We start from the raw sequence: 20,247 nt of genomic DNA on the forward strand, positions 1-20,247 counted from the left end.
ACGATTAATATTTATTTCTTTTGTTTATTTACTGTAAGAAATAGTTGTTTATGCATTTTTATTGGGTAATTGCCAATAAGCCTACTAATAAATGTGTCGCTGTGAGGAGCGTAAATATGAAAAATTAAGAAACATTAAAAAAATAAATAAATAAATAAAAAAACTCACTCCAGTGGGCCCATCAGAACATTCTAAAAATAACTTCTCATGGGGTTAACGACTAGTAGACAGACATTAGTCTTGTACCATAAGAAACAGGGAAAGGATGGTTGATTGGACAATTCTATTAGTTTAGTGAGGAGACATACAGTAATTTTGTACCATAAGACATTAAGGGGACTGGACACATTAATGAGTAAAAATTATTAAAATTGTATTTTGTTAATTTTGCCTCAATTTTTTTACAAATATTTTCACTTACACATACAATAATCACACAAATTGTAGAGAAAGCAGTATTAAAAATAACAAATTCATTAAGAAATACTGAGTCTTTGTTTCTTTCAACATCACTGCAAATATACTGCAGGAGATGAGGTATATACCACAGAATATACCTTTTTTCACAGAAAGTCAGACTCATGAGAAATAATGCTCAGAGGAAGTGGATCTCCTGGTTTCCCCAAAAGGGAGTATGAGTATCTCCAGATAGGAAGAAGAGCAGACAGGAAGTGAGTGCGTTTTCAGACTCCAAGTGCAAATCTCTCTATACAGGAAGTGGGTGTTCTCAGGCAGGAAGTGGTGTGTCTCCATACAAAAAGTGATGTTGTTTTCAGACTGGAAGTTGGTGTGTATCCAGACAGCAAGTGGGTGTATCTCCAGACAGGAAGTGGATGTGTGGCAGGGTCAGTGGGAGTTGACCCTTCGCAGAAGTCCTTCTGGAAGCTCCACCCTCTGCTCTTCCATTCGCCCTCCTTGAACCCGGAGCAGCAGAGAGAAGAATCCCTCATCATCAACAGGGCCAGGTGGGCGGGAGCGCTGCTCATCAATACGACCCTGCACCTGATAGAGAGAGATGGAGAGGGAGAGGAAAAGGGGGAGAGAGTGAGAGGGGGAAACAAAGAGAGAGAATGAGTAAGTGTGATAAAGGGTGAGTGAATTTGTGTAATACAATTGTTACACACAATAAGTAATAGTCTGATAGGTAGTTATAAGGAGTGAGTGAGTGTGATAGGGAGTGAGGGTACCTGATAGGACAGGATCATGCTGTACAATTCCTCATCTGCAGCTTTTTTCTCGGCTCCACCTTCTGTCACACTCAAATTAGGCTCTTCCTCTAACCCCGCCCCTTCTACGATGGCCTTTTCACAGGCTGGGGGGGAGGGGGGAGGGGGCTCCTGTAGCTCTGCCCTTTGGTTGTCCAGGCGACGCCCCTGCGAGTTTGCCAGCATCTCAAAGAACTCCTCTGTCTGCAGCGAGGTCATCGAGGAAAAGAAGACTGCAAGACCGACACACCAAAACAGTGTTACACATAATACACAACAACACAGCCAAACAGTGTTAGACACAATACACAACAACACAATGTTACACACAATACACAACAACACAGCCAAACAGTGTTACACACAATACACAACAACACAGCCAAACACTGTTACACACAATACACAACAACACAGCCAAACACTGTTGCACACAATACACAACAACACAGCCAAACACTTTTACACACAAAACACAATGATGTGTTATACACAATACACAACAACACAGCCAAACACTGTTACACACAAAATACAACAACACGGTGTTACACACAATACACAACAACACAGCCAAACACTGTTACATACAATACACAACAACACAGCCAAACACTGTTGCACACAATACACAACAACACAGCCAAACACTTTTACACACAAAACACTACGCAGTGTTATACACAATAAACAACAACACAGCCAAACACTGTTATACACAATACACAACAGAGGCAAACACTGTTACACACAATACACAACAACACAGCCAAACAGTGTTACACACAATACACAACAACACAGCCAAACAGTGTTATACACAATACATAACAGCCAAACACTATTACACACAACACACAACAACATAGCCAAACACTTTTACACAAAAAACACAATGCAGTGTTATACACAATACACAACAACAGAGACAAACACTGTTACACACAATACACAACAACAGAGACAAACACTGTTACACACAATACACAACAACACAGCCAAACACTTTTACACACAAAACACAACGCAGTGTTACACACAATACACAACAACAGAGACAAACACTGTTACACACAATACACACAACAACACAGCCAAACACTGTTACACACAAAATACAACAACACAGTGTTACACACAATACACAACACAGCAAAACAATGTTACACACAATACACAACAACACAGAAACACAGAAATACGGTCACACACAACAACCCGACAATACACAACTGCACAATGAAACACCACATGCACATGCAATGATCAACACAACAACTCACAAACAAATGAGAGTGTCTCTGACCTTTCCGCTTCTCGACAGGGGTGCTTGGCTCAGACTGCCAGCCTCTCTGCAGCCCCTCCCGCCCCCGCTCCCTCCGGAAGGAGCAGCGCTGGTCATTGAGGCGCCGACCCTGCGACTGGAACAACAGCTCAAACAAGCTCTCCGGGAGGTCAGGGGTTAATCTGCGAGTCTGACGGAGGGAGGCATGCCATACACTGATGTTAGCTGTTTTGTTGTGATAGAGGAGAAGGGGGGGGGAGAGAGAAGATGGGGAGAGGGGGAGAGTGAGGGAAAGAGAATGCTCTACTACAAGTTCTTAGGAGAGTAGGGTAGATAGCGAAAGAAAGGAAGGGAGAGTGAGAGAGAGAAGATTTGAGACACACATGCTGAGAGACACAGAGGCACACACACACAGACACACTGAGACACACACACACAGAGACAAACACAAACCAAGACACACACAAAGACTTTCCACTTACCTTGAGTTCGGCTGCTCTAGGATGCAGAGTGTGAGTGGGGGGCACTGCAGAATCAGAATTGGCCGATCCTCTTCCAGCCCCTCCCCCTGACTCTCCTTCACCCTTCTCACCCTCCTCTTCCTCCTGCCCCTCAGTCTCACTCTTCGCCTGCCTTGTGTCTGTCTCTGCCTCACTTTCTGCAACCTTACCTCCCATCTCACTCCCCTCACAGATCACCCCTACTATCTCACTCCCCTTGCAGCTCACCCCCACTGCCTCACTCCCCAGGACACTCTCTCCTTCACCTTCCCCCTGCCTCTCACTATGCAGCTTACTCTGTCTGACACCTTCACTTTGTGCCTCACTGCCTGTCTCACCCTCTCTTGCCTTGATTGTGCTCTCACTCTCTGGCTCACTCTTCTCGGGGACACTCCTATAAACCAACTCTATCTCTGGAGCAGGTCTGACCTCACTTCTTTCTGTGACACTCCTCTCTACACTACCATCTCCCTCTCCTTTCCTCTCTCCTTCCTCTCCGTCTCCATTTCTCTCTCCCCTCGCCCCCTGCTCCTCTCTTTCTCCCTCTCCCCCTCCTTCTCCCTCTTCCTTCCCCTCTTTCTCCAACCCCCCCTCTCCCCCTTTTCCATCTGCTCCTATCTCCCCTGTGCTCACACCCCCCTCACCCCTTTGTAACCCATCTTCACTCCCAGCCTCACTCTCACTTTCCACTCCATGCAGGTCAGGGCGTAGCCCTGTGACCCCTGACCTCTGACCCTCCTCTTCCATGTGCTCAGTACAACCCTGTGACCCCTCACCTGAAACAAACAGAGAGTTAAAGGGGTCACTCTGAGGGTCACTGCGAGTGAGCAAGGCTGTGACAAAAGGAGACATCCCTGTTAGAACTCATCAGCAGCACCCTCATACAGTGCTGAGAAAAAAGTTTGTGAACCCCAATAATAATTATGGAAATTCCATAGTTTTACCATGATAGCTTTCTTGACTCAAAACCAGTCTTTTCTTAAATATCCAATATGGTTTATATTCCAATTCCATGTCTTTTGAAACAAAATGATGTATGATTTAGACAAACAATGAGTAATTAAGATTCAGGGTATGTAAAAATGTAAGTGAACAACTGGTTTTACCAGCTCAATTAAGGGAATAATTAGAATCAGGTATTTAAATAATTAGGTAGATCTACAGGGGTGAGTTTGGGAGGCACCACCCTATATAAAGATCAGAAACTTTATAAGGTCTTCACCATACAGGTGTGTGGAAACACATCATGCTATGATCAAAAGAAAAATTCTGAGGACCTCAGGATAACAGTTATTGATGCTCATCAGTCTAGAGGGTTACAAAACCATTTGTAAGTATTTGGGGCTCCATCAATCCACTGTCAGACAGACAATGGAGAAAGTTCAAGGCCACAGTCACTCTACCCAGGAGGGGTTGTCCTACCAAAGTCTCTTCAAGAACAAACCAGAAAATCATCATGGAAGTCACAAAGAATCCCAGAGTAACATCCAAGGCTCTGCAGGCCACTCTTGCCTGGGCTAATGTGAGTGTTCATGACTCAACTATCAGAAAAAGACTGAACAGGAATGGTGTTCATGGAACGATAGCCAGGAGGAAACCACTGCTCTCTAAAAGGAACATTGCTACCAGTCTGAAGTTCGCCAAAGAGCAAATAGATAATCCACAAGACTTCTGGAACAATGTTCTCTGGACAGATGAGTCAAAGGTAGAACTTTTTGGCCTCAATGAGACAAGTTATATTTGGCGAAAAGCAAACACTGCGTTCGAACAGAAGAACCTCATCCCAACTGTCAAGCACGGTGGTGGGAGTGTGATGGTTTGGGGTTGCTTTGCTACCTCAGGACCTGGACGGCTTGCCATCATTGACACAACCATGAATTCTGCATTGTATCAGAAGATTCTAGAGGAGAATGTCAGGCCTTCCATCCGTGAACTGAAGCTGAACCGAAAGTAAGTCATGCAACAAGACAATAATCCTAAACATACAAGCAGATATACAAAAGAATGGCTGCAGAAGAAGAAATTCTGCATTTTAGAATGGCCTAGTCAAAGTCCGGACCTAAATTCCATCGAAATGTTGCGGCAGGACCTGAAGCGAGCTGTCCATGCAAGGAAGCCCTCAAATGTCACCAAGTTGAAGCAGTTCTTTAGGGAAGAATGGGCCAAATTTCCTCAAAACCGATGTGAGAGACTGACTAACAGTTACAGGAAATGCTTAGTTGAACTCATTGCTGCTGAAGGAGGTGCCACCAGTTACTGAATCTAAAGGTTCACATACTTTTTCACACATGGATATTAAATGTTGAATCATTTGTAGATAAATAAATGTTGAAAAAGTATCATGTTTTTGTGTCACTTGTTTAATCAGGTTATCTTTACCTATTATTAGGACTTAGATTAAGATCTAATAACATTTTAGGTTTGAAATATGTGTAATATTTGAAAATCCTATGGGGTTCAAAACTTTTTCTTGGCACTGTACATGTGTCCAGCAGTAAAAGCACAGCACAGTGTAATATAGCACAGTGACAGCACGGTAAAGCATAGGGAACCATTGTAAAGCACAGAGAGGTAGGGTTCAGAGTACTAAAAAACAAACCATGGTAAAATAACCCTTATAAAAGTGTCCTACAGTAAAAGTACAGCAAAGTGGAATGGAAAGGCATATTAAAAAAAACAAACCCTATTAATTAACCCTTATAAAAATGCCCCACAGTTAAGCATAGCATAGTGTAATAAAGAAAATTTCTAATTTACTGTGGTACACATTTCTAGGGGGTCCTGTTGTAGGCTCTGGAGCGATGTTATGGAGGCCAGTGTAGTCAACATATTTACTGATCACAGACACGACGAAGTTCTGTCTCAGAGCAGTCTGGTTAAACCTCATCTCTGATTCTCTCTTGCTTTAAATGTCTTTGCTAACATTCAGTCAGGCTGTTTAGTTTTAGTAAACTTGTTTTCTGCTGCAGTCTATTCCCTTGTGCTGTCAGTAATGCAGAGAGGACTGGATTCTCAAAGCTATTTATTTACTCAAAGCATCATCAGCACTATTTTTTTCATGTGGCAAAAAAATGCTCCTACAAAAGGTACCAGACACAAAACAATCTCTGAGATTTAGAGGGTTTGTTTTCTTCTTAGTTTTAGGAACATTATTATTTTATTTTTTCCCTGTCAGACCAAAAAAATTGCTCTACTGACAGCATTGAGAGTCTGGCTCGTATTTTTTGTATGGATGTTGGACTCACTGCTCAGTGCTTTCACTCTATTAGCAGGGTAAACAGCACTCTGAGAAATTCACCAGAATCTCAGAGACTTGCAAACTTGATTAGATTAACCAAGAAAAGTTTTTCCTCCCTAATTAAGAAAACATTGGTTAGATAAGTCTTTGAAATTGGGTGATTCTGACCCACTGAGGAGCTTCTCTCCCCGTGTTAAGATAACAGTGTTGATAACCACACTGTGATCAGGGGAGAGGAATTCAACACACTTTCTTAGTCAGAATTTCTGTAAACTTCTTTTAACAAAAGTGTAGGAGAGTTACACTTAGAAATACTAACAGAAAGACAATGACACAAACATTTCAACTTGAAGTCTCTCTCAGTGGCTTCAATGTAAATTCAATGAGAAATGTTTCCACTAGAAGTCTTTCTCAGTATCTTCACTGTAAATTCACTGAGATACGATTCCACTAGAAATCTCTCAGTGTCTTCAATAGAGTTACTAACAGAAACATAATAAATTAAACAGAAAACGTTTCAACCAGATATCTTTCCCTATGCCTTCTGAGAAAGACTTCTGGTCTAAATGCTTGCCATTGAATGTATTCAGTTTCTGTTAATATTTCTAATTCAGTACTATTGAGTGTTCAATAGTTCTGGATGACGGGCATATATTGCATACTTATAATAATTCTAATAGAAATTACGATATTTCTATACCCTTATAGAAGTCTGTTTGATCCAGTGGTTAAAGAAACTGGCTTGTAACCAGGACATTTCTGGTTGAAATCCCAGCTCAGCCACTGAATCATTGCATGACCCAGAGCAAGTCACTTAACCTCCTTGTGCTCCGTCTTTTGGGTGAGACGTTGTTTTAAGTAACTCTGCAGCTGATGCATAGTTCACACACCCTAGTCTAGTATCTTGTAAAGCGCTTTGTGATTGTGGTCCACTATGAAGGGTGCTATATAAAAATAAAGATTATTATTATAACCCAGTAGAAACAGGAACATGTATTCAAGATACTGCTCAATGTATTTTGGATTATGTTTTTCAGAATTTCGATATATATTTCAAGTAAAAAAGCCTGTGTCTAGCTTGCTGGCTCACCGTGATGCTCTGACATTGTTTCCTGTGCAGTTTGTACACTACCTCATTCGAAAATGGCTTCTCCCTTCAGTCTGGCTGTGCAGTGAGGTTCCGTCCCAGCAAACACCTTCAGCATGGCGCGATGCAGAGAGACAGAGAGAGAGTGAGAGAGTGAGATAAGGTGATATCAGGACTGGAGACTTGGCCAGTGTGTGTGTTTGTGTCAGAGACAGCGTAGAGAGTGTGCAATGTGTGTGTGTGTCAGAGGCAGATAAGTGTAATAAAAAAATGAAGAAGTGGTTTGATGTGAGAGCACTGCACTGACATAGAGGAGAGCTCATCCGGTCTGTGTGTGTGTGTGTGTGTGTGTGTGTGTGTGTGTGTGTCTTTCCCTCTCTTAAGACAATACAGTACAATATCCAGGGGAGATTACAGGTATTCATTCAAACATTTAATTCCATGCTGTGTTTAAAAGAGAGGGAGAGTCCCCACTGTCCAGTTTTCACCTAACTGGTAAGAGCACCTGAATGCTTAACTAGTTTAAACTGATAAGTGAGTTTCTCTACAGTCAGAATCAAAACAATCAAATGTTCTCAAGGCATGTCACACACACAAAACTGCAACAATTAGACAATTACATTAAAAATAGTCTAAGAAGGAATATGTTGAAAACATGTTTAAAAATAGATACAATATGGTTTAAATTGTAAAAGAATAAAAATAAATAGTTTGTATCAATAAACAATACAAAGTTTAAAACAAAAACATAAAAAATGAACAAGATGAGTTGAGGTGATCCAGCCTCACTGCCTGTATTAACCTGTCTCTGAGTTCAGGTTGAGATGATGCAGCCTCACTCTCTATAGTAACCTGTCTGTGAGTTCAAGTTGAGATGATGCAGCCTCACTGCCTGTATTAACCTGTCTGAGTTCAGTTTTAGATGGTCCAACCCCATGGCCTGTATTAACCAGTCTCTGAGTTCAGGTTGAGATGATCCACCCTCACTGCCTGTATTAACCTGCCTCTGAGATCAGGTTGAGATGATGCAGCCTCACTCTCTATAGTAACCTGTCTCTGAGTTCAGGTTGAGATGATGCAGCCTCACTCTCTATAGTAACCTGTCTCTGAGTTCAGGTTGAGATGATGCAGCCTCACTCTCTATAGTAACCTGTCTCTGAGTTCAGGTTGAGGTGATCCAGCCTCACTCTCTATAGTAACCTGTCTCTGAGTTCAGGTTGAGATGATCCACCCTCACTGCCTATATTAACCTATCTCTGAGTTCAGGTTGAGATGATGCAGCCTCACTCTCTATAGTAACCTGTCTCTGAGTTCAGTTTGAGATGATGCAGCCTCACTGCCTGTATTAACCTGTCTCTGAGTTCAAGTTGAGGTGAACCAACCTCACTGCCTGTATTAACCTGTCTCTGAGTTCAGGTTGAGATGATGCAGCCTCACTCTCTATAGTAACCTGTCTCTGAGTTCAGGTTGAGATGATCCACCCTCACTGCCTATATTAACCTATCTCTGAGTTCAGGTTGAGATGATGCAGCCTCACTCTCTATAGTAACCTGTCTCTGAGTTCAGTTTGAGATGATGCAGCCTCACTGCCTGTATTAACCTGTCACTGAGTTCAAGTTGAGGTGATCCAGCCTCACTTCTTATGATACTCTGTCCCTGTCACTTACTTTATCTTTATTGCTGCTGCAGTTCCTCACTGACATCAGCCTGGTAAGATTATTGCAGGTATTTTACAGCCTATGTTTATTAGAGAAATTGGTCTTCTGCATGTCAGAGAGTGTAATAGCTTCCTCTATTTTATCAAATAACAAATACCCCCCCCCCTTCCCCCTTCTTTCCCTCGCTCTCTCTCTGCAGATATAACAGTTTATTTAACCACTTCCTCCCCACACCAGACATTGCTGTTTGTGATGTTACAGACTCTGCAGGACTGCTCCCCCCCCTCCTCTCTCCTCTCCTCTCTCAACTCTTCTCCTTTGTTCTGATTTGATTGTTCATAGGGGAAAGGGAGAAAGGTCAGGGGAGAGCAAGGGAGAGGGAGAGGGAGAGGGAGTGCAGCAGAGAAGGAGAGGGGGAGGAAAATGTTTTTTCAGTTTTCTCATCGAGTTGTTTTTTGCGGGCTGTTTTTTGCAGGTTGTTTTTGTTTTTTTTGTACTTCCTGTTTTGGTGGATTTCCAAACAGGAAATGAAGTTACAACAAATGCAGAGTCTTCGATAGAAAGTTAAATATTTAAAACACAACACACATCCCCTCCATCACCCGCTCCATCCCCCCTCTGGGTCCCTTTTCACACACTCACACACACACACACAGTGCTCAGACTCTCTATTACACTGTGCTACAATCCATCATGTTCACACAGTAGAACAAGGCTACTGCGTGGGACACTACACACAGGGCACAATGCAATTTAATTGAGGCTTGCAAAATAAAAACCCTGCAGATCATTCATGTCTATTTATGAAAAATGTTTGAGCATTTGAAAACACTAAAAGTATAAGCGGCTTGGAATTTCAAGATAGAAAAAAATGTGCCCCCACCCCCCCCCCCCCCCCCCAAAATCACACTATACCACACCACACGTACACTTTTTATAATATTTGCATGCTGTTCTTATTGTAATCACTCTAATACTGCATTTTTATTTTCCATTATATGTGTTAAGAGCTGCTCTTCAACTCTAACCAGAGTCTTTACTCATCTAACCTGTGCAGCATGTGCTATGGCAGGCTCTAACCAGTCTTTACTGATCTACCCTGTGTTGTATGTGTCTATGGCAGCTGTTGAAGTCAGGTGAAAGTACTCCAACACAGATTGAGCCAAACATTTTAAAAATGTAGTAACAGAGTAACAGCCCTAAGAAGCATTGAGACTGCCTCCCGAGCCGGATCGCTGTGAACCAAGGAAATTAGTCTAATTAACTGCCTCATTTGTTTAATTAAAATCCACAGAGGTGACAGTCGTGTCTTTTCTAATTAGCATAATTAATTTGGTGTGTCAATTGCATGCCAGGTATTACTGAAATGCAATCCTACAGAAAAATTGACTTCACTAAAGACAGTGGGTATCTGTACTTTACACATGAAATGCATTGGCGAAGATACACTTTAACAGACAGACAGACAGGCAGACATATTTGTGTTCAAAATCATTAACTAATGGGCTTACTTTCTGTATTAAAAAACAGTAATATTATCATGTTAAGAAACGGGCTGGGCTATTATTACCACCACATTGAGCTTCTTTAGTTAGTAGCCTGTGCCGAAGCATGCAGTGTCTGTTTTAATAAAACGTGAGAAAAACCAACACAAATCAACTGGACCCAAAAGCAAAGGAAATTAGAGATTAAAATGCACATACAAGGATTTATTTTTAACCCTATTGCACTGCGTCCTGCTGAATGGAGATACTTTTATGTACACAGCCACTAAACCACCCTTTTCAGAAGCAAACAACAAACTATTGACAAATGTGCTGAATAGGCACCATAATTGTAATGTTTTTTTTCATAAGGTATTTCATAATACCTATAAAATATATAAATGTATAATTTTTCAAAGGGATGTATCACATATAAAACATATATGGTATTAGTAATTATTAGTCATACGATACTAAACTAAAATATGGTAGGCCTACTAGTAATCTATATGCATACTATATGTAACCTACTGTATGGAATTTGTAAACTATATGCATACTATAGTAAACTGAAGTATATTTCATTAGTAAACTATATACTTACTATAGTAATCTAAAGTAGATTTTATAAGTAAATGACATGCATACTATCTATAGCAAGCTAATGTATGTTAATAGTATACTATAGGCACACTATAGTAAACTACGACTGTGTTGGACACTACTGATTGTGTTTATTTTATACGGGATATACAGCGATTAATATATCTATCTAATATATTAGCTGCTGTGTTGCTGCTACTATTTCATGTATTATGCTACTATCATGTATTATGCACTTTCCACTGTATTTAATACATTATGCATTTTTCTTTTTACTGTATATCATGTATTATGGATTTTTCTGTATTTAAGGTATTATGGATTTTCTTGTTGTTACAGAATCTTTTAAAGCGCTTTGTGGTTCATTATGAAAGGCGCTATATAAAATAAAGATTGAATTTTCTATTATATCACCCTCGGTCACGAGTTTTTCAGTGCAATTTTTAGAAATGTTAAAGCCGTGTGACCTCTATGGAGTTAAAAGGAGTTGCCCTGCCTAAAACATTAAAAAAAAACAAAAAAAAACAAAAAAAAACACATGTATTATAAAACAGAGCCATGGATAGGGAAGTAAGTTATCATGGTACAACTCCACACGGAGTGACTGGAAGGGATATGTTCCGGTCCCTCCCTCTCTCCCTCTCCCCAGTGCTGCGCTAATAGTTCGCTATGCCTATAATCAGTGTTGAGGGTCTATTAGCTCTAGTCTAGAGCGCATCGAGCGGCGGAGCTATGTTACAGCAGCACCAGGCAGGGTCGGGGAGCGGGCCCGCAGTCCGGGGGCTCAATTTAGCGAGACACGCGGGCCTGCAGTCTGTCAATCCGGCTCTCCATCAATCACAACACCACCCCGGGGGCCTGCAACACGACGCCCCGGAGAACGGAGTCGAGACGCGGAAAGACATCGGCGATATTCTACAGCAGATCATGACGATCACGGACCAGAGCTTGGACGAAGCGCAGGCAAAGTTAGTGTCGCTTCTAAAAAAAAAAAAAAAAAAAAAAACGAAACGAATGCTAGGTACTAGTGTAGTCGTAGAAAGTGCAAAGCTACTATAACACACACTACCGTCCTGTTCAGTATTTACGCTTCGGCGCTATTGTGTGTGCCTGTCCAGTTAATAATTGTTAATTACCGTTGCTGGCGTATCACCATTTCTTGTCGACTTAAACTTTACGTTAAAATGCTAGTTTTATGACTGATAGAATTATATATATATATATGATTATATATATATCTATATAGTATATCTATATTACAGCACACACACCCATTTAAATGTGTGTGAAATTTTGAATGAATCACCGTCATATAGTTAAGTACACATTCTGTAGTGGTAGTTATTATATATAATATATTATATTACACAGTACACTTAAATTTTGTAATGCTTGAATCGATGTCATATAAGTAAGATTTATCACCATAGAATATATATATATATATATAATAATATAATTTACACACACACTTTAAATTTTGAATGGCTTGAATCAATTAGGTACAGTATATTTATTCTGTAGTGGTATTATAAAAAATTTTTTTTTTTTTTTTTAAATCCATCCATAAAACAAACAAACTAGATTTATATTTCAGTTTTCAACAAGGCAAAATAACCCATGTTAAAAAAGCTACAGATTTTTATACTTTTTTTTTTTTTTTTTTTTTTTTTTAATTTAAATAGCATTTTTGTGTTCTATAATATGTTCACACACACACACGGTGGCGTTAGTGCTGCAAAAGCATTACGTTTTAGATGTGTGTGTGTGTTTTTAAGTACTTGAATTGTGCATTACATTAATGAGAATGTATTTTGCATTATACATTTACGCTGGGATTTTTAATTAATGCACCAATATCGCCCTGCGCAATTCCATTATTTGGTTACAAACAACAAAATTAAGCGACTTCCTTTTACTTTTTAAATGAAATCTTAATGTTGCAAAATTCATTTTAATCTTAACAAAAGGGACCCGTTTGATGGGATTACAATTTAATGTAAGAGAAACAATCCTGCCCATTGATTGTTTCACACTTTCCTATCATTTGCATTTTCATTTGTTTTTTATTATTGGTTTTATTCTTTTATTTCGGCAGAAAGCATGCGTTAAACTGTCACAGGATGAAACCGGCGCTGTTCAGCGTTTTGTGTGAAATCAAAGAAAAGACCGGTGAGTTTCTTTTCTTGTATTTATTTTAATTTTATATTTTATTTACAATATAATTTCACGTCTGTATTGGGTAGAGTTAAGTTTGTGAAACTGCATGTCTTTTTTCGACATCTTGGCTCCAATTCTTATCGTTCGCCACGCAGAGCTGATTCGATAGTTAAGCCAAAATGGCGTCAATTTCCTAGTAACTACTGTAAACAACGAGGGCAATTTTGCGTTTGTATCTATACATTGTTGTTAGTCACCAAACGTTGTTACTTCAGTATCAGAATACCACACATAGGATTTTAAACAAGTAAACTGCTGTGTTTTAGTGTCATTTTCGTGATTTTAAGCCCCAGTTTGTGGTTTTTTTCTTCTGTATCGGCCTAGCTTTACAAAAACACAACAGGCCCTTATTTTGCAATCTTGGCTCTCCTCTCCTTCCCGATGCTCAGTTTGTGTTTTCATAATGTATCGCTACCCTCATAAAACTTTCCAACTGTAAAAGCATAGCAAGATGTAATGAAGCACAGGTACGCATTGCAAAAAAACAAAACAAAAAAACACGGCAAACCAGGGTAAACTGATATGCATAGGTAACCATGAGGAAACTACAAAATTACCGTGCAAATTTACAGTGGTAAACCTTTATAAGGGCAGTCTACATGTATCATTCAGAGACGATTTGGTAGAATACAAATAATAATTATATCCCACAGGCCGGTGTAAAATGTTTGTAATAACATGTAGATGCCAGTTAAAAAATATATATATTTTTTTTTTTAACTATCCCGTCCTCAATTTAGGACAATGGCACTTAATGGGTTAATAAGACAAATCTCAGCTTGTTAGTGATATACACTGTGTCTATTCAAGCTCGTTGTAAAACCTGGATTGGGTTAAACTGCTGTGCACTTAACTCGTGTATCTAGCCATTAAGCACAGCAGAACCTCACTTAAAGGATAACTCACAATTTAGGGCATATTTTCACAGTGCTGATTGGCTTTTAAAATGCAAGTCTATTGTAGGTGAAGACAGTAGCAAGGATTGTGTTTTACATGTACAACATGACAGTGGCATTAGAAAAATAAAACTGCAAAAACAAAGGAATGTGAACCAGGTATGGAGAGGATAAGTATTGATCAATTTGCCAAACCTAGAACAGATGAAGACATGGATGTCAAGTCTCAAGGTTTACGTGTGAAACTCACGTTTTTTCACAGTTTTCAGAGTCTCACGGCCGTGCAGTGGTTTCTCATTTTTGTCCATGCATATTATTTCATTTTGGGGGGGGGGGGGGGGGGGTCGTCATAAGGGATGTACATTACCATTCTATAGTCCTGTAGCTGCTACGCAAACTCCCCTCTTACTCCAAAGAGAGAATTGCCTTGTCTCAAACTGACGATTTGTCTGCGCGAGTCTTCTGTGTTTCTGTGCACAACACGTCATTACTTGGAGAGCGTTGACAGAGAGTAGGACTGGACGATAGTGTGTTTTTTCCTGTCGATGCATCGTTTTCATAAAGACCCGGTGCACTGTTTTTTCAGAACGCAAAAGAAACGTGTAAATAATAAGTACATATACACCCGCCCCACGCTATACTGCGGATTCAGATCGGTCCTGGAGTTGGCGCCCCATTTTTACTGTAACTCTGCGTATGCCTTAGCTGCAACATATTTAGGCATTTACAATTACTGTTTGTTTTATTTCATACTGCAAATCACAAATACAAATATATAAAGCAATTAAAAACAAATAATTAATATCATACTTTTATCATATTCACACGTATTGCATAATAACACAAAGCAAATTAAATATCTACTTGCTGAATCGGTTTTTATTTTAGCCAACGAGGTGTTCACGTGTGGCAGCGATGCACTAGCAAATAGGGATGGGACGGTATAAAATTTTCGCGATATGATAACCGTTAAAAAAAAAAAAAAAAAAAAAAATATAATATATATATATATATATATACCATTGTAACCTTAATATCACGGTATACAGTACATCATGCAAAAGAAGAGACTAGTGTCAATCACTTAAATTAGTGCAATTCACAAAAATAAAACCAATAAATCACTTTCATGGAATGATTTAAACATTTGGTATTTGGTATTTTACTATGCCAAATAACTTGGTGTGTTTCTTTTTTATAAAGACAATCCATAATCCATGATGATGATTCCTTCCCCCACCTTCTCGTGTTGGGGTGTGATGCTTTCCACCTACAATTTGCTGAGTCAGGATCTTTAAAATCATGTGCAATTTTTCAATTTTGTCTGCAAATCATAGCTTAAATTAATGCCTGATCACTACAGCATTTGGTTAAATTCAATAATTATAAGAACAAAGTTTACAAACGAGAAGAAGCCATTCGGGCCATATTGCTCGTTTGGTTGTTAGTGGCTTATTGATCGCAGTTTCAGCTTTCTTGCAGAGGGCAGAAGGTTTTCCTCAAGTACTTTTCTGTACTTTTACTTCATTCATTTTCCCTTCTATCCTGACAAGTGACCCTGTCCCTGCCAATGAGAAACATCCCCATAACATGATGCTGCCACCACCATGCTTCACCGAAGGATTTGGGTGATGTGCTGTGTTGGGTTTGCGCCAAAGATAACACTTTGCATTTAGGCCAAAAAGTTCCATTTTAGTTTCGTCAGACGGCAAAACTTTTTGCCACATGGCTACAGAATCTCTTGTGTGTTTTTTTGCATACTTCAAACGGGATTCAAGGTGGGCTTTCTTGAGTAATGGCTTCCTTCTTGCCACCCTACCATACAGGCCAGATTTGTCAAGTGCTTGGGATCTTATGTAACAGCGTCAACTTCTGAGGTGCCAGATAGTAATCAGTGTCCTATCAGATTTTTTAACTAAACCGCATTACCAGGACCAGAAAAGCCATTCAACATATTAAAGTCCTGTGCAGTTAACCACAGTAAGCAAGGACGATTAATTAATTGAATAACCAAACAAATTGCTTATCAAGTAAATATATTTAGATGGCTCCACCTTTGATTCCATTCACCAATAATGAAACCAAATTACAGAATAAAGAAACAAAGCATGTTAATTAACAAAATTACAAAAATAAGGAAAATGCTAATTAACCAAAATAAAATTAAACAAACAATTACTTGTTTGGCAGTAACGAGCAATACGAGACAATGGAAAGCTTTTCATCCCCTATTGAAAACCTGCTTTAAACATGCTCCTTCCAATAGACAGACTAACTTTACCATTAGGTTGCCAAAGAACTTTAGTAATCAACACTAGTGGTTGTGGGAATATACCCTCGCGAGCAAATTTACACGACTACTGCAAGCCGGGTTTCAATAGTCTCGGCAAACACACATGTGACACGATATGCACAACCAACAATTCAACAACAAAACAAAAGAAATTAGCAGTTACTAAAATAAGACAGAACAAAAACACCAGTATACTATGAAGCAGTATTTAAAACTCTATACTGGTCAAAATAAATAAATGAATTAAAGGGAAAAAAAAACAAAAAACAAAAACACACGTCTGTAATGCACAAAATTGGCGGTAATACTGCAGCAGTTAGAGAAATAAAGGAATAGTTTTCCAGCAGAACATAAACCTAGCACTGTTGAACAAATTAGTGTTTATTTAGCATGCTGCGAGTCAACTGTGTTGGTTATTTCCTCTTCCTTGCAGAGACTGTATTGGATATTTAACCAAAGTCACACAAAAGTCTAATTTCCTTCAACAACTGGCTAAACAATTGTGAGGGAGTCCTTTTAATGACTTAAAACCAAGCCAACAATATTCAAAAGCTGTACGACCTGTTGCGCTGGAACACAGAGGTTAGTTAACCAGTCTGTTCATCCGGCTTCTATCACGTAGTATGTTGCTAATACTCAGCGATTGGTTCAGTTAACATTGTCCTCGTGCAGCCGCTGACGACACAGAACAGTTTTGTTTTCGTTCGAACAGACGCTCTTCCCTCACAGCCCTCAGATCCAATCTTCCTGATGACATCACACAATGCCTTCCTTCATGGTCTGCTTGACAAACAGGAACAGAAACCGCCATCCTCCATACAGCACCCGTAATGACCTCTAGCGAGCACCCTGAGCAAGCTCCCTGCTCAGCTTTTATACAGCAATTTATTTTCTTTTTTAAACAAACTGTGTCAATTTACTTTGTTTGCCACAATTGTTGTCACATGCACACTTTGACCAGTCTTGGCCATAAAAGCCTGTAGCTCTTGCAAAGTTGCCATTGGCCTCTTAGTAGCCTCTCTGATCAGTCTCCTTCCAGTCATCCAGTTTGGAGGGATGGCCTGATCTAGGCAGGGTGTTGGTGGTGCCATATACATTCCACTTCTACACGTCTTGACCGTGTTCCAAGGGATATATTCAAGGCCTTTGATATTTTTTTTATACCCATCCCCTGATCTGTGCCTTTCAAGAACTTTGTCCCGGGGTTCTTTTGAAAGCGTCTTGGTGCTCATGTTTGAGTCTTTGCTTTGAAATTCACTACCCAGCAGAGGGAACCTACAGGAACTGCTGAATTTATCCTGAAATCATGTGAATCGTTACAATTTAACACAGGTGGAGGCACTTAACTTGGTGTGTAATTTTGAAGGTGATTGGTTACACCTGAGCTAATTTAGGATTGCTGTTACATGGGGGATGGACACTTATCCAACCAAGCTATTTCAGTTTTTATTTTTAATTAATTTTCTAGAAGATTTTTTTCACTTGGACGTTGTAGGGTAGGATATGTAGATAATTAAAATTCATATAAAAAAAACTATTTTAATGCATTTTAATTCCAGGCTATACAAAAGGTGAAAATTCTGAAACCTCTGGGAGTGTTGTTCCCTTTTATCAATCACATATAGGATGCATTTGTTTCTCTGTTGGCAAAACATCTCATTCATTGCTCACCATTACCACAGTAGACTAACTGCATCAGTGCACTTAGGAATTTCAATTCTCCAGCAGACTTGTTTATCCGTGAAACTAGTTTCCAAGACAGTTTTTACTTTCATCATATCCTTGAAGGTTCAGTACAATTAAACTAAACTCCTATTTTTATTAGTTAATGTATTGTGTTTTCTTTTTGTTTTTTTTGTTTTTTATTATTCTCATTACCTTCTCCAAGTTTATACATAATTTGATATGGAATTTTCCTAGTTTGCGTCCTACCCCTTCCCTTTTTTTATCATTCCATTATATTTGCCTTTGTTGTGAACATGATATAAAATCATTCCGCAGCCCCTCTAGTGAAATGAAAATCAACAGTGTTCCCTCTGGCATCTGATAAAACAGTGGCCCGTTATGCAAGTTATTGTGGTCTCTCTATGTTTAAAGTTTCCTTATAGTTTTTAACAGAATTACATGTAGATGTAATGTGTCCTCGTAGAGTTAGATACTTTATTTCTCAGAGGGAAAGCCTGTATTTACATGCTGTGCAGTGAGAGGGGAAAGATTTATGATAGCTAAAACATTGTGGCTTCAGAAATACAGTACACACCACATCACTGTCTGCTTTCCACGTTGTCCTTTTAGCCAAATAAATAATACCATCAATGTTTGCATGTAATCGAAATATGTAGTATGTATGTCTTCAAAACATAGAACTCGCACACAAACACACCACAGTCTGTGACGACACTGCTAGTACACTAAATTCACACACAAACAAACACACACTTAACATTAATTTAAGAAATGTGTTTAATAAAATATTCACGGGCACATATCTCGGTTGTTCTCAGTTTTATCCCTATCTGTACCAGTCTTGCTTTACCTGTATCTCTTTCTTCTCTCCCCTCAGTACCTTCATTATTGATTTTCACACATTTTAACACAATGTCTAATTGCAGTGTGAGCATGTTCAACAACAGCAAATCTCTGGAATTGCCACCAGTGTGCAAACTGGTTCAGCTTTTAAGGCATGACAAATACAATTATGCTTCGAGTACCCAATTAATAAAACCGAAACACTCCTGTAAGACATATATTCAAGTCTAAAATAAAACATATGGTTTGAGTATTTAAAAATGAAATGTATTCAAAATAAATGGGAGTTTTAAAATATGGAATGCAAAAATACTAATGTTAAAACTATGAAACAATAAAAAATATGATTAAACAGTCAAACAAAATACAAGATGAAAACAAATTGTCAGTGTAAACCAGATTGTGCTCGTAAGGTAAAACGTGCCCTACGCAGTGACGCACACTGCCTTTAATTTATGGAACTTGTTTGATGGCGGGTTTCAAGTAATAGATAATCAAATATGGCAACACCATGTGGGTTAACATGAACCGAAACTGTTTGGAAAGTTCTTCCCAACACTGTTGCAGAAGTTCCCACAAATCTGTTGCACTTATAGGTTGCTTTGCTTTCACCCTTTTGTCCAGTTCATCCCAAACCAGCTCGATGGGGTTTAAGCCTGGAGACTGTGCTGGCCATTTTATGATTTGAAGCCTACCATCGTCTTCTTTTCTTCTAAGGTAGTTCTGACATAGCCTGAAGGTATGTTTTGGGTCATACTTCCTTGCTGTAGGATGAACCCCTGACCAACTAGGCGTATATCAGTGGGTATTGCATGGCGCTGCAAAATGCTGTGGTAGCCGTTTTGGTTCAGGGTGCCACTCCCTCTGTGCAAGACGCCGACTCTGGATTCAGCAAAAGAGCCCCAGACCATCACGCTTCCTCCTCCATGTTTTTGACAGTTGGTGTCACACACTGAAGAACCATCCTTTCGCCTACTTGACGGCATACAAAAACCTTGCGTGATGAACCGAAGATTTCAAATTTGGATTCATCGGTCCATAAGACCTTCTTCCAGTCTTCAGTAGTCCACTGGCTGTGCTTCATGGCCCAGGCAAGCCTCTTTTTCTTATTTTGCCATCTTAGCAATGGCTTTCTTACTGCCACTTGACTGTCAAACCTTCAGCTCGAAGTCTTCTCTTCACAGTTGAAACCGAGACTTGCTTACTTCGACCAGTGTTAAGCTGTGCTTGAAGCTGTTGTCCTGTGAGC

General features: G+C 39.5%; 2 protein-coding genes across 2 annotated transcripts in view; one reads left to right on the plus strand and one right to left on the minus strand.

Annotated features, from left to right (window-relative positions):
- Positions 1-343: 343 nt before the first annotated feature.
- On the minus strand, positions 344-3,506 carry LOC121298830 (G-protein-signaling modulator 1-like). The gene is made up of 4 exons (XM_041226077.1): positions 2,973-3,506; positions 2,512-2,680; positions 1,188-1,438; positions 344-1,002 (listed from the first exon to the last, which is right to left on the minus strand). Exons 1-4 carry the CDS (start codon positions 3,165-3,167, stop codon positions 847-849), a joined length of 771 nt encoding a protein of 256 aa, XP_041082011.1. The 5' UTR covers positions 3,168-3,506; the 3' UTR covers positions 344-846.
- Positions 3,507-11,727: 8,221 nt separating this feature from the next.
- The window catches only part of pbx2 (pre-B-cell leukemia homeobox 2), a 21,615-nt gene continuing 13,095 nt past the window's right edge, over positions 11,728-20,247 (plus strand). Inside the window, exons 1-2 of the mRNA XM_041226061.1 lie at positions 11,728-12,028; positions 13,159-13,232. Coding sequence (XP_041081995.1) covers positions 11,793-12,028; positions 13,159-13,232 — 310 coding nt within the window. The 5' untranslated portion in view covers positions 11,728-11,792. The remainder of the gene's footprint in view (positions 12,029-13,158; positions 13,233-20,247) is intronic.

This window comes from Polyodon spathula, chromosome 24, assembly GCF_017654505.1.
Source record: "Polyodon spathula isolate WHYD16114869_AA chromosome 24, ASM1765450v1, whole genome shotgun sequence".
NCBI lineage: Eukaryota > Metazoa > Chordata > Actinopteri > Acipenseriformes > Polyodontidae > Polyodon > Polyodon spathula.

What these genes read in the sequence shown, in the direction of transcription:
- LOC121298830 (XM_041226077.1), bottom strand. Translation starts at nt 3,167, where the DNA reads ATGGGAGGTAAGGTTGCAGAAAGTGAGGCAGAGACAGACACAAGGCAG. An exon ending in CTAGAGCAGCCGAACTCAAG is followed by an intron (nt 2,681 to 2,972) that starts GTAAGTGGAAAG and finishes TCCCTCCGTCAG; the next exon opens with ACTCGCAGATTAACCCCTGA. An exon ending in CCCTGTCGAGAAGCGGAAAG is followed by an intron (nt 1,439 to 2,511) that starts GTCAGAGACACT and finishes TCGGTCTTGCAG; the next exon opens with TCTTCTTTTCCTCGATGACC.